The sequence below is a fragment of the Leptodactylus fuscus genome, chromosome 1 (assembly GCF_031893055.1).
Source record: "Leptodactylus fuscus isolate aLepFus1 chromosome 1, aLepFus1.hap2, whole genome shotgun sequence".
In the NCBI taxonomy this organism is placed as follows: Eukaryota; Metazoa; Chordata; class Amphibia; order Anura; family Leptodactylidae; genus Leptodactylus; species Leptodactylus fuscus.
In genome coordinates, this window is record NC_134265.1 from 8749517 (window position 1) to 8762874 (window position 13358).

Below are 13358 nucleotides of genomic sequence, written 5' to 3' on the forward strand. Positions count from 1 at the left end.
TATTACAGATGAGCGAACAGTGTTCTATCGAACACATGTTCGATCGGATATCAGGGTGTTCGCCATGTTCGAATCGAATACCACATGGTAAAGTGCGCCAAAATTCGATTCCCCTCCCACCTTCCCTGGCGCCTTTTTTGCACCAATAACAGCGCAGGGGAGGTGGGACAGGAACTACGACAACGGGGGCATTGAAAAAAATTGGAAAAAGTCATTGGCTGCCGAAATCAGGTGACCTCCATTTTAGACGAATAGTGGATTTCAAATCCGGGTCATATGAGAATGTGAACTTTGTGACTATGAGACAGGGATAGCTGTACAGGCAGGGATAGCTAGGGATAACCTTTATTTAGGGGGGAATGTTATTAAAAATAACTTTTTGGGGCTCTATCGGGTGTGTAATTGTGATTTTTGTGAGATAAACTTTTTCCCATAGGGATGCATTGGCCAGCGCTGATTGGCCGAATTCCGTACTTTGGCCAATCAGCGCTGGCTCTGCTGGAGAAGGCGGAGTCTAAGATCGCTCCACACCAGTCTCCATTCTGGTCCGACCTTAGACTCCGCCTCCTCCAGCAGAGCCAGCGCTGATTGGCCGAATTCCGTACTCTGGCCAGTGCATTCTATTGGCGTGATGAAGCAGTGCTGAATGTGTGTGTTTAGCTCAACTACGCCGGTGGAGTAGTTGAGTTAAGCACACAGATTCATCTCTGCTTCAATCAGCGCTGGCCAATGCATTCTATTGGCGTGATGAAGCAGTGCTGAATGTGTGTGTTTAGCTCAACTACTCCACCGGCGTAGTTGAGCTAAACACACACATTCAGCACTGCTTCATCACGCCAATAGAATGCATTGGCCAGTGCTGATTGAAGCAGAGCTGAATCTGTGTGCTTAGCTCAACTACTCCACCGGCGTAGTTGAGCTAAACACACACATTCAGCACTGCTTCATCACGCCAATAGAATGCATTGGCCAGTGCTGATTGAAGCAGAGCTGAATCTGTGTGCTTAGCTCAACTACTCCACTGGCGTAGTTGAGCTAAACACACACATTCAGCACTGCTTCATCACGCCAATAGAATGCATTGGCCAGCGCTGATTGAAGCAGAGCTGAATCTGTGTGCTTAGCTCAACTACTCCACCGGTGTAGTTGAGCTAAACACACACATTCAGCACTGCTTCATCACGCCAATAGAATGCATTGGCCAGCACTGATTGGCCAGAGTACGGAATTCGGCCAATCAGCGCTGGCTCTGCTGGAGGAGGCGGAGTCTAAGGTCAGACCAGAATGGAGACTGGTGTGGAGCGATCTTAGACTCCGCCTCCTCCAGCAGAGCCAGCGTTAATTGGCCAAAGTACGGAATTCGGCCAATCAGCGCTGTCCAATGCATTCCTATGGGAAAAAGTTAGCTTGCGACAATCGCAAGCTGACAGGGATTTCCATGTAATAAAGTGATTTATATGCCCCCAGACATGCTTCCCCTGCTGTCCCAGTGTCATTCCAGGGTGTTGGCATCATTTCCTGGGGTATCATAGTGGACTTGGTGACCCTCCAGAGACGGATTTGGGATTCCCCCTTAACGAGTATATGTTCCCCATAGACTATAATGGGGTTCAAACCCGTTCGAACAGTCGAACAGTAAGCGACTGTTCGAATCGGATTTCGAACCTCGAACATTTTGGTGTTCGCTCATCTCTAATTATTATATTAATTCCATGGTGCTGTACATTATTATAATAATCCCATGGTGCTGTACATTATTATATTAATTCCATGGTGCGTTACATTTGGGGGTTACATACAATACACAGAATATACAGGTAGATATAATACTAACAATGACCGACTGGCACAGTGGGGTAGAGGGCCCTGTCCGCGAGGGCTTACAATCTATGGGGGAAGGGGTAGAGACAGAAGGAGAGGGGGAGACTGTACAGATGGCGGTGCGGTGATAGTGTTATTGCAGGTTGTAGGCCTTCCTGAATAGGGGAGTCTTCAGGGCCTTCTTGAATCCTGTGATTGTGGGGGTCAGTCTTATGTGTCATGGTAAGGAGTTCCAGAGTATGGGGGATGCACGGGAAAAATCTTGGAGACGGTTGTGTGAGGAGCGGATGAGGGCAGAGCGGAGTAGGAGGTCATTGGAGGATCTGAGGTTACCTGTGGGCAGGTAGCGGGAGATTAGGTCAGAGATATATGGAGGGGACAGGTTGTGGATGGCTTTGTATGTTAGCGTTAGTAGCTTGAACTCAATTCGCTGGGCTATAGGTAGCCAGTGGAGGGACTGGCAGAGGGGAGCAGCCGATGAAGATCGGGAGGAGAGGTGAATTAAACGAGCAGCGCAGTTTAAGGTGGACTGGAGGGGGGCGAGGGTGTTAGCTGGGAGTCCATGCAGAAGGGTGTTGCAGTAGTCTAAGCGGGAGATTATGAGGGCCTGGACGAGCATCTTGGTAGTTTCCTGGGTGAGGAAGGGGAGAATTCGGTGGATGTTCGGAGATCAATCAGGAGAACCTGGGGAATAGTAATAGGCAACGCCTTGGTTTTAAAGAAGTCTATCTTATAGATGGAGAGATAGTTTTAATCATCTATGACTCACAGCAGGTTAGTATGAGGGGAGGTAAGGAGGACCCAGTCAGTGGAAAGGGAGACCTTAATATCAGGGGAGTGCTGTATCCTGGCCACCAGCAGTTCAATACAGAGGACAAAGATAAGGGGGAGAGGGGACAACCTTGGTATGTCCCATAACGAATGGGAAGGGAACAGACGACAAGTGGGGGTGTTTCACTACCACCATCAGGAAAAAATAAAGGCACTGGATCGCCATAAGACTCCCAAAAAAGCAAAGGCCTTAAGCGTGGCCAACATGAAGGACTAATCGACACAGTCAAGGGGTTTTCTCTGCATGTACACTGAGGAGGGAGGTAGGGGTAGAGTAATGATTGAGGTAGCTAATCAGGTCCACTGGTTAGCAAGGAGTTTCGTAAATATTTTGAAATCGATATTCATGAGGGCGATAGTTGGAGCGTGTGATTCATTTGATGTTCAACAAGGTGTGATTTCTGAGTAAAACATTTCCCACATTCTGGGCATAAATATGGCTTCTCCCCTGTGTGAGTTCTTTGATGTTTAACAAGATATGTTTTTTGAGCAAAACATTTCCCACATTCTGGGCATGAATATGGCTTCTCCCCTGTGTGAATTCGTTGATGTTCAACAAGATGTGATTTTTGAGTAAAACATTTCCCACATTCTGGGCATGAATATGGCTTCTCCCCTGTGTGAATTATTTGATGTTTAAAAAGATTTGATTTCTGAGTAAAACATTTCCCACATTCTGGGCATAAATAAGGCTTCTCCCCTGTGTGAGTTCTTTGATGGGCAATGAGATGGTTTTTAATCGTAAAATGTTTCCCACATTCTGGGCATAAATATGGCTTCTCCCCTTTGTGAATCTTTTGATGTTGAACAAGATTTGATTTGAGAGTAAAACATTTACCACAATCTGGGCATGAATATGGCTTCTCCCCTGTGTGAGTTCTTTGATGTTGAACAAGATCTGGTTTTTGAGCAAAACATTTCCCACATTCTGGGCATGAATATGGCTTCTCCCCTGTGTGAGTTCTTTGATGTGTAACAAGATGTGATTTCTGAATAAAACATTTCCCACATTCTGGGCATGAATATGGCTTCTCTCCTGTGTGAGTTCTTTGATGTTTAACAAGATCTGTTTTTTGAGCAAAACATTTCCCACATTCTGGGCATGAATATGGCTTCTCCCCTGTGTGAATCTTTTGATGTTGAACAAGATTTGATTTGAGAGTAAAACATTTACCACAATCTGGGCATGAAAACGGCTTCTCCCCTGTGTGAATTATTTGATGTTTAAAAAGATTTGATTTCTGAGTAAAACATTTCCCACATTCTGGGCATACGTAAGGCTTCTCCCCTGTGTGAGTTCTTTGATGGTCAATGAGATGTTTTTTAATCGTAAAAAGTTTCCCACATTCTGGGCATAAATATGGCTTCTCCCCTGTGTGAATCTTTTGATGTTGAACAAGATTTGATTTGAGATTAAAACATTTACCACAATCTGGGCATGAATATGGCTTCTCCCCTGTGTGAGTTCTTTGATGTTCAACAAGATGTAATTTCTGAGTAAAACATTTCCCACACTCTGGGCATGAATATGGCTTCTCCCCTGTGTGAGTTCTTTGATGTTCAACAAGACGTGATTTCCAAGCAAAACATTTACCACATTCTGAGCATGAATACGGCTTTTTTCCTGTGTGAGTTCTCTGATGGGTCTCATTCCTCCTGCGTCTTATATTTTTGTTAATAGACTGTGATGAATTAGGAGAAAGACCTTTCTTGCGAAGAACTTGAGGTATATCTGAGGTAATGGCATGTTCTTCATATGGATCTTGGGTGATACCATGATACCCTGCTTTATAATCTGTAGATATCAGATGTCCCTCTGAGCTCCTGGTACAGTCATCTGACAAGAAGAAAACTCATGTTACTATTATTGAATAACATAACCTTATAAGTATATTCCCCACTGAGCTGCCGCTGCCTGAGACGCTTCAGACCGTGTGAAGAAGTGAAGTCAGTGGCACAGGCAGCAAACGACGGCAGCGCGGCCTACTTCATTAGTATTCACTGTGCTGAGACGGAGGTCAGTGATAGTGACTAGTAATGAAGCGGGGCAGGAGACGCCACCACTGCTCTAGGTCACTGTATTGGTGCTGGTAGTGGGTGAAAGAAGCGGGCCCACCCAGTCACAACTCTAAGGAAAAAGGGTGGTGGCCATTACATAAAGATTAATCACATAAGCTTCATTTCTGGTACAAGGTACCGGCCTCCTTTTTCCTTAGAGTGGTGACCAGGCCTCTGTCAGCACCAGTACTGTTCTGATGGTGACCCTTCTGTGCTTTATATAGTGGTGACTCCTCACCTGGGCGGTTCCCTGTAGGAATGTCCTCCTCACACTCCTCATCACCACTCACATAGGGCTCTGTAGTATTAATACTGCTCAGATCTTTACCCTGTCGGAAATGCTGTAAGGAAAATATTGGAAAGATCAGCAGACAAATAGGGAAGTCATAGAGAAATGTTGGAGATGTGGAGAAAAAAAATCATTAATTACCATAATGACCAAATATGACCTGACAATAAGAATATCTGAGCCAAATAGCAACAAATCTGAAGCTGGACATAGATATTAGATGACGGCTCAATGACAACCACAAGAACCTTATACACATGTATACTCGGCATGGATAGACGTGCTTCAGTATATTTCAGTGGAGGAGATCAGATTCTACCAGATACATCCAGTGTTACTTGTCTCATGAGGAAATAAAGAATCATTTAATTAGAAATCTCTCAAGATGTCTCTCGACTCCTCATCCCAACCAGCAGTCTCCATAGCCAGAAGATTGTGAGAAGATCCAGACAACATGTAATGTCTAGAGATGAACGAGTAGTATTCGATCAAATGCTACGGTATTCTAAATACTCGTACTCGATCGAATACTATTCGCTATTCGCAGTAAAAATTGGCCGAATGCTATACACTGTATAGCATTCAGCCAATCAACGCTACATTGTGGTCCGATCTTAGATCAACGCTGATTCTGCAGGAGGCTCGTCTTTGACGAGGCGGAGTCTAAGATCGGACCACAAGGTAGACTGCTTTAATGTTAAATATGCAGTCTACATTGTGGTCCGATCTTAAGTACCGCACTGTCCTTCGCTCCTCCTCAACACTCTCCTCCTGCTACTCGTGGACTTGGTGACTCCCATTTGTCGAATATTGGTTTCCCCTGAAACGAGCATTTGTTCCCATAGACTATAATGGGATTCGATATTCAATCGAGTAGTCGAATATTGAGGTCTACTCAAATCGAATCTCGAGTATTTAACTACTCGCTCATCTCTAGTAATGTCTATGGTCAGCTTTATCCTCCATCTCCACCTCTCATTACACAAGTATAAAACATCTAATACTGCTGGATAACCCAAGACTGACCACAAGGACTTCACAGCCCATCTACACATCATAGGGAATATCTCCATCTACCTGATCATCCTGTGGAAGAAGAGGACTGGGACATCTCTCCGGTGTTGTCCTCTTACTGGATCTACCTGTAGGAAACACAGACAGGGACTGAATTCATTCTGTACATACAAATAATGGAAGTCCATGTGTATATAGTCATGTCTATTACCTGCTGATGTGAGGGGCTGCTGGTCCTCCATCATCACCTCCTTGTACAGATCCTTGTGTCCTTCTAAATACTCCCACTCCTCCATGGAGAAATAGACAGCGACATCCTGACACCTTATAGGAACCTGACAACACAATGATACAGTCATCACCCCGACCCCTCCAGTTACTGTATAATGTCCCAGCATTCCCAGCACTGTCACCTCTCCAGTCAGCAGCTCCAGCATCTTGTGGGTGAGTTCTAGGATCTTCTGTCCATTGATCTCCTCCTGTATCAGGTGGTGAGGTGGAGGTCCTGGGAATGGGCTCAGGGTTCCTCTCCATCCATCAAATACAAGGGTCTGACAGCGCCTACTAGAGGTCTTCTTCACTACTGTGTAATCCTGGTTATGGGGAGACACATTAATAAATCTCACTACATACATGTCCAGAGTCCATCACCTCTCCAGTCATATCATCTGTTATTACTATAGATAAGAATGATGTCATGATGACATCATCAGAATCTCTCACCTCTCCAGTAAGCTGGTAGATGATCTCTAGGGTGAGATTTAATAGACTTTCCGCCATCTTGTTCCTGTCTCTTTCCATCCTTGATGGATCAACCAGGAATATTCTCTTATATAGAAGATACTGAGAGAATTCTATATTGTAGGAACCTGAATGGAGAGAAGATGAGACAATGTAATCACTACACGGAATCCCATGGAATAAATAGAAGAGTTGAGTCCCATTATTATCACCACCTCCTACTTCTGACGTCGGCAGCGTGTAGATGCTCACTGCTCTCTGATTGGCTGCCATAAATGCTCTCTGATTGGCTGGTGTTAATGCTCTCTCTCATTGGCTGGCATCAGTGCTCTGCCAGGTGCATGATGATGCTGCAGGCCCCGACACTCGCCCTGGTGTCTGTATGCCGGGTCCGGATGCCGGGTATGTAAGTGTAATGGCGCCGATCTGCAGAGCAGTCACTATACCAACCAGCACCTCCACTGTAATGCCGAAGCTTGTGCCTGCAATCAGAGATCACAGGCCCGAGCTTCGGCATCTCCGCTGTAAGAGTTAATAGCGGAGATGCCCTCTTCCCCCCACCCAAAAAAAGTTTAAAGTTAGCCCCGGGGATGGTCCCCACCAACCCCATACATTTAAGGTTGCAGGAGTCGACCTGTTCCGATGACAGCCGGGAACCTAATGAAGGCTCCTAGGCATGTCATCGCTATATTACTATTGCGGCTGGTCATAGACAAGCAATGTATAGAATCTCCCATAGAAGGCAATACACTTGTATTGCCATCTATGGGACTTGCAATCAAATGATTGCAGGTTCAAGTCCAAAAAAGTTTAAAAAAATAAATAAATAAAAGTTGTAAATCACTTCTTTCCCTAGAATATATATCAGGGCGGGTTAACAACAGCATGAATGGGTTTGAAAACTGCCTGCCGCTTTCCGTCTCTTGTCCAGTTTCTCGGGCAGGAAACGGAAACCTGCATAACGGAGATCGGGGGCTGGTGTGAAGCTGCTCTCAAAGTAGAAAATGACTGTGAAACACATACACAATAGGTATCCCTACATCTGAAAGTGCCCGGTCTACTGAATATAGAGTATCTGCAGTGCTCCTGTTCTGTTGGGAAGGGGTTAATAGGAGCACTGCAGAAGTTAAAAATGAAAATTATCCAGGGTTTCTCCATTTTAGTGCCCGATATGTTGTGCCCAACTTATGTCAGCAGGGATGCACACTCCAAAAACTGGTAAGCGGGTATCCCGGGCACAACAGCTTTTAGAGCGTTCATCTCTGATACAAGGCGGGCACAACATATTGCGCACTGAAATGACTTATTCCTGGAAAAATTTATCATTTTCACCTCTCACAATCAGATTCGTGTTCATTTATGGATAATAAGTTATAGCAACACTTGGGGGTTAAAAATGCTCTTTGTACCCCTGGAGAAATCCTTCAGGGGTGCAGTTTCCAAAATAAAGTCACAGGTCACTGGCTTTTCAGCTCTGCAAAAGTGTCATGGCATCCAAAAACCAAATAACCCTTCTGCCCTTCTGTGTCCGGCTGCACCCTAATATCAGTTTATACTGTGAAGGGTTAAAATATCTTCTGGAAACTGTATATCTTACAGAGGAAACCACAAGGGTGGGGAGGGGGAGCTGAAACTGCTCGTCAGCACAAATCTTTAGCTTCTTTCAGCTTAAATTGTCTTCTAAGCAGCAAAACACTGAAACTATGTATAAAGGTCTTAAGGATAAAGGCTTTTCAGCCTCGGCTGCTTTTTGACATGACGTAATAAGGTCATATGTCTCGCTGCTTGTCTGTGACTATACGAGTATATACTTGATGTATTGTACAATAAAGTGTGACACTTGAATAACTGACAGCCGTGTCTGTTGCAAGTGTCTCCCGAACTCGCGTAACTTCCTCTTTTTCAATTAGGCCTACAACAACATAACCCAGGGGGTCTTGAGCCCCCAACAATACCCACATATGGCGGTCCTTATCCGGTGAAAGCAGCCGAGTCCTAAGACAACTAGAATTACTGGAATCCACAAAATCCTCAGGAAATAAGAGACTTTTCCTGAAATTTTATGTAAAAAGTTTTACTGTAACTGATTAAATGCTATGGAGACCTGTCACACTGTATGTATGTTAATATTATAGTGTGTGGGGGCCAAAGGAAGGACATTATAGTGTGTGGGGGCCACAGGGAGGACATTATAGTGTGTGGGGGCCAAAGGGAGAACATTATAGTGTGTGGGGGCCACAAGGAGGATATTATACTGTGTGGGGGTGACAGGGAGGACATTATACTGTGTGGGGGCCACAGGGAGGACAGTATAGTGTGTGGGGGCCACAAAGAGGATATTATAGTGTGTGGGGGCCAAAGGAAGGACATTATACTGTGTGGGGCCACAGGGAGGACATTATAGTGTGTGGGGGCCACAGGGAGGACATTATACTGTGGGGGGCCAAAGGAAGGACATTATAGTGTGTAGGGGCCACAGGAAGGACATTATAGTGTGTGGGGGCCACAGGGAGGACATTGTAGTGTGTGGGTGCCACAGGGAGGACATTGTAGTGTGTGGGGGCCAAAGGAAGGACATTATAGTGTGTAGGGGCCACAGGAAGGACATTATAGTGTGTGGGGGCCACAGGGAGGACATTATAGTGTGTGGGGGCCACAGGGAGGACATTATAGTGTGTGGGGGCCACAGGGAGGACATTATAGTGTGTGGGGGCCACGAGGAGGACATTATAGTGTGTGGGGGCCAAAGGGAGGACATTATAGTGTGTGGGGGCCAAAGGGAGGACATTATAGCGTATGGGAGCCACAGAAAGGACATTATAGTGTGTGGGGGCCACAATATACCATGTTGGGGCCACTAACCGGTCTTTATACTGTGTGGGATTTTGTTCTCTCTCTAGATTCGGAGGATTTACAGGGAGAGTCACTTTCTATTACTCGGCTCCACTAAGAAGTTTGGGCGTCCACTACTGTCCATGTAGTGCAGATATATATGGAGCTACAGAGGAGGGAGGAGAACATGCAGCCTGGAAATGAGGGAGACTGAATGTATGAGAAGGGCTGAGAGCGAGCACTTACCTCCTCGGGTACAGCAGCCGTCTGCTCACAGGACCTGTGATGATGTCATAGGTGTAGGAGGAGTCAAGAAGTCACATGACCAGGTCCTGCTGTAAGCGTCATAATGTCACATGACCGGATAGGCGTGTCTTTACTTGTAAGCAGGACCTTCCACTCTATCCTGTGTAGTGGAGCAACATGGAGACCTGCTGTGAGGTGCCGGGTGTAGTGAAGGGGGGAAGAGATTGTCTGTGTGTCAGGGGCGTAACTACCATAGAGGCAGTGGAGGCGGCTGCCACAGGGCCCGGGCCATTAGGGGCCCGATGACAGCCGCTACCGCTGCGTTTTTAGTTTTTTTTTTATTTTAAATAGGCCGTTAGGGGCCCTATTCACTTGCCGATCCTGGCTGGGTCGGGATCGGTAAGTGACACCGCAGGCCCCATAAATGCTATCATTATACTCGGGGGTCTTTGCAGACCCCCGAGTATAATGATCGGCGGATCGGGATTGTTAAGGGAACATAACAAACAGTGTTACTTACATCTCCATGATCCTGCCAGGCCTCCTTTCTGACGTCACATGAACCCGGCCTGCGTCCCGGGTCATGTGACGTCTGACGTAATTTCATAAGGATGCCAGCAGAGAAAACAGCGTAGGAGCCGGAGACAGGTAAGAAACAGTATTTTTTTGTTTTTATTCCCCCGGGTCTACGATTATTATACTCTGGGGTCTGAAAAGACCCCAGAGTATGATAATTGTTTATGGGTGTCCACTATGGGACATAATACTGTGGCAGGGGCCACTGAGGGACATAATACTGTGTGCAGGGGCCACTATGGGGGATAATACTGTGGCACGGGCCAATAAGGGACATAATACTGTGGTAGGGGCCACTATGGGACATAATACTGTGTGCAGGGGCAACTATGGGGGATAATACTGTGTGCAGGGGCCACTATGGGGGATAATACTGTGTGCAGGTGCAACTATGGGGGATAATACTGTGTGCAGGGGCCACTATGGGACATAATACTGTGTGCAGGGGCCACTATGGGACATAATACTGCGTGTAGGGGACACTATGGGGATAATACTGTGTGCAGGGACCACTATGGGGGATAAAACTGTGTGCAGGGGCCACTATGGGGAATAATACTGTGTGCAGGGGCCACTATGGGGGATAATACTGTGTGCAGGGGCCACTATGGGACATAATATTGTGTGCGGGGGTCACTATGGGACATAATATTGTGTGCAGGGACCACTATGGGGGATAATACTGTGTGCGGGGGTCACTATGGGACATAATACTGTGTGCAGGGACCACTATGGGGGATAATACTGTGTGCAGGGGCCACTATGGGGATAATACTGTGTTCAGGGGCCACTATGGGGGATAATACTGTGTGCAGGGGCCACTATGGGACATAATACTGTGTGCAGGGGCCACTATGGGGGATAATACTGTGTGCAGGGGCCACTATGGGGGATAATACTGTGTGCAGGGGCCACTATGGGGGATAATACTGTGTGCGGGGGTCACTATGGGGCATACTACTGTGTGCAGGGGCCACTATGGGGTATAATACTGTGTGCAGGGGCCACTATGGGGTATAATACTGTGTACAGGGGCCACTATGGGGCATACTACTGTGTGCAGGGGCCACTATGGGGTATAATACTGTGTGCAGGGGCCACTATTGGGGATAATACTGTGTGCAGGGGCCACTATGGGGATAATACTGTGTTCAGGGGCCACTATGGGGGATAATACTGTGTGCAGGGGCCACTATGGGACATAATACTGTGTGCAGGGGCCACTATGGGGGATAATACTGTGTGCGGGGGTCACTATGGGGCATAATACTGTGTGCAGGGGCCACTATGGGGCATAATACTGTGTGCAGGGGCCACTATGGGGGATAATACTGTGTGCAGGGGCCAGTAAGGGACATAATACTGTGTGCAGGGGCCACTAAGGGGCATAATACTGTGTGCAGGGGCAAGTAAGGGACATAATACTGTGTGCAGGGGCCACTATGGGGGATAATACTGTGTGCAGGGGCCACTATGGGGGATAATTGTGTGTGCAGCGGCCAGTAAGGGACATAATACTGTGTACAGGGGCCACTATGGGACATAATACTGCGTACAGGGCTTACTAAGGGACATAATAGAGTGCGGAGGAGGGAGTCGGTGTCGATTGGGGGGGGGGCATGTCAAAAGTTCACCACGGGGCCCCACCATTCCTAGTTACACCACTGCTGTGATGTGTATGTAGCAGAGCTGTGTGTGTGTGTGTGTGTGACGTGTATGTAGCAGAGCTGTGTGTGACGTGTATGCAGGGGTGAACCTAACCTTTCGCCGCCCGAGGCGAACTACAGAAAGCCCCCACCCCCCCCTGGGAGGAGGGAGCGGAGCGAAGGGGCGTGGCGGCACGCAGGGGCGTGGTGGAGCGAAGGTGGCGGGGCTTAGCGCCGTTCGCAGGCACGGAGAAGACCTGCTCTCTGCCTAAGCGTGAGGGGAGGCTGCTGGAGCAGCGCTGCTCCAGTGGCCTCCCCAAACCACCGCTTGGTGCTAAGCCAGTCCAGGACAGCTTGTCCTGGACTGGCTTAGATAATCAAAAATGCCGCCCTCCCTGGGGTCCTGACATAGCACCGCCTGAAGCACTCGCTTCAGGTCGCCTCATGGGAGGTGTGGCGCTGCGAGTATGTAGCAGAGCTGTCTGACTGATGTGTATGTAGTAGAGCTGTCTGTGTGTGATGTGTATGTATCAGAGCTGTCTGTGTGACATGTATGTAGTAGATTTGTCTGTGTGACATGTATGTAGTGGAACTGTCTGTGTGTGATGTGTATGTATCAGAGATGTCTGTCTGACATGTATGTAGTGGAGCTGTCTGTGTGTGATGTGTATGTACCTTAGATCTATCTTACTTTATCTCAGAGAGAGGATAAAATGTGCGTTGCGCTAAGCGCGTTGCATCAATTTTATCTCCACCCACTTCTATGTTGACTCCGCCCATTCTTATTCACTTTCCATGTGCCCCCACACAGTATAATCCTCCTACAGTCACTCGTACATTATATGCCCCCACGTTATAATGTTCCCTTCCAACTTCCCCTCAGTATTAAGTCCGTCTCCTCGTGTCCCAGTTTAAACTAGAGGGGTCATTAAACAGTGGCGGTAGTTGGAGGGGGACATTAAACTGGAGGCAACTAGAGGCGGACAGGACACCCTCCATCTACTTCTATGCTTTAATGTTCTCCTCCAGTGACCCCCATTGTTCAATGTCCTTCTTAATCTGAGCTGTGACAGCTCCTGCTTCATTCACCAGTGTATTCAACTCATCTGAGCCTCCGGACGCAGATGAGTTGTAACTGGAACATACTTCCTGCTAACCGGGGGACAACCCGGAATCCGGGAATGTGCCGCTGAATCTGGGATGGTTGGGAGGTGTGGTGTATGTAATGGGGCCATATGTGTGTGATGTCTATGTAGCAGAGCTTTCTGTGTTTTATGTGCATGTAGCAGAGCTGAGGTGTGTGT

The 13358-nt window shown here is 47.2% G+C and overlaps 1 protein-coding gene across 1 annotated transcript in view; it reads right to left on the reverse strand.

The window, feature by feature from the left end:
• The window catches only part of LOC142191151 (uncharacterized), a 1229165-nt gene that overhangs the window by 211135 nt on the left and 1004672 nt on the right, over positions 1-13358 (reverse strand). The window contains 1 exon segment of the mRNA XM_075262334.1: positions 3042-4298. Coding sequence (XP_075118435.1) covers positions 3042-4298 — 1257 coding nt within the window.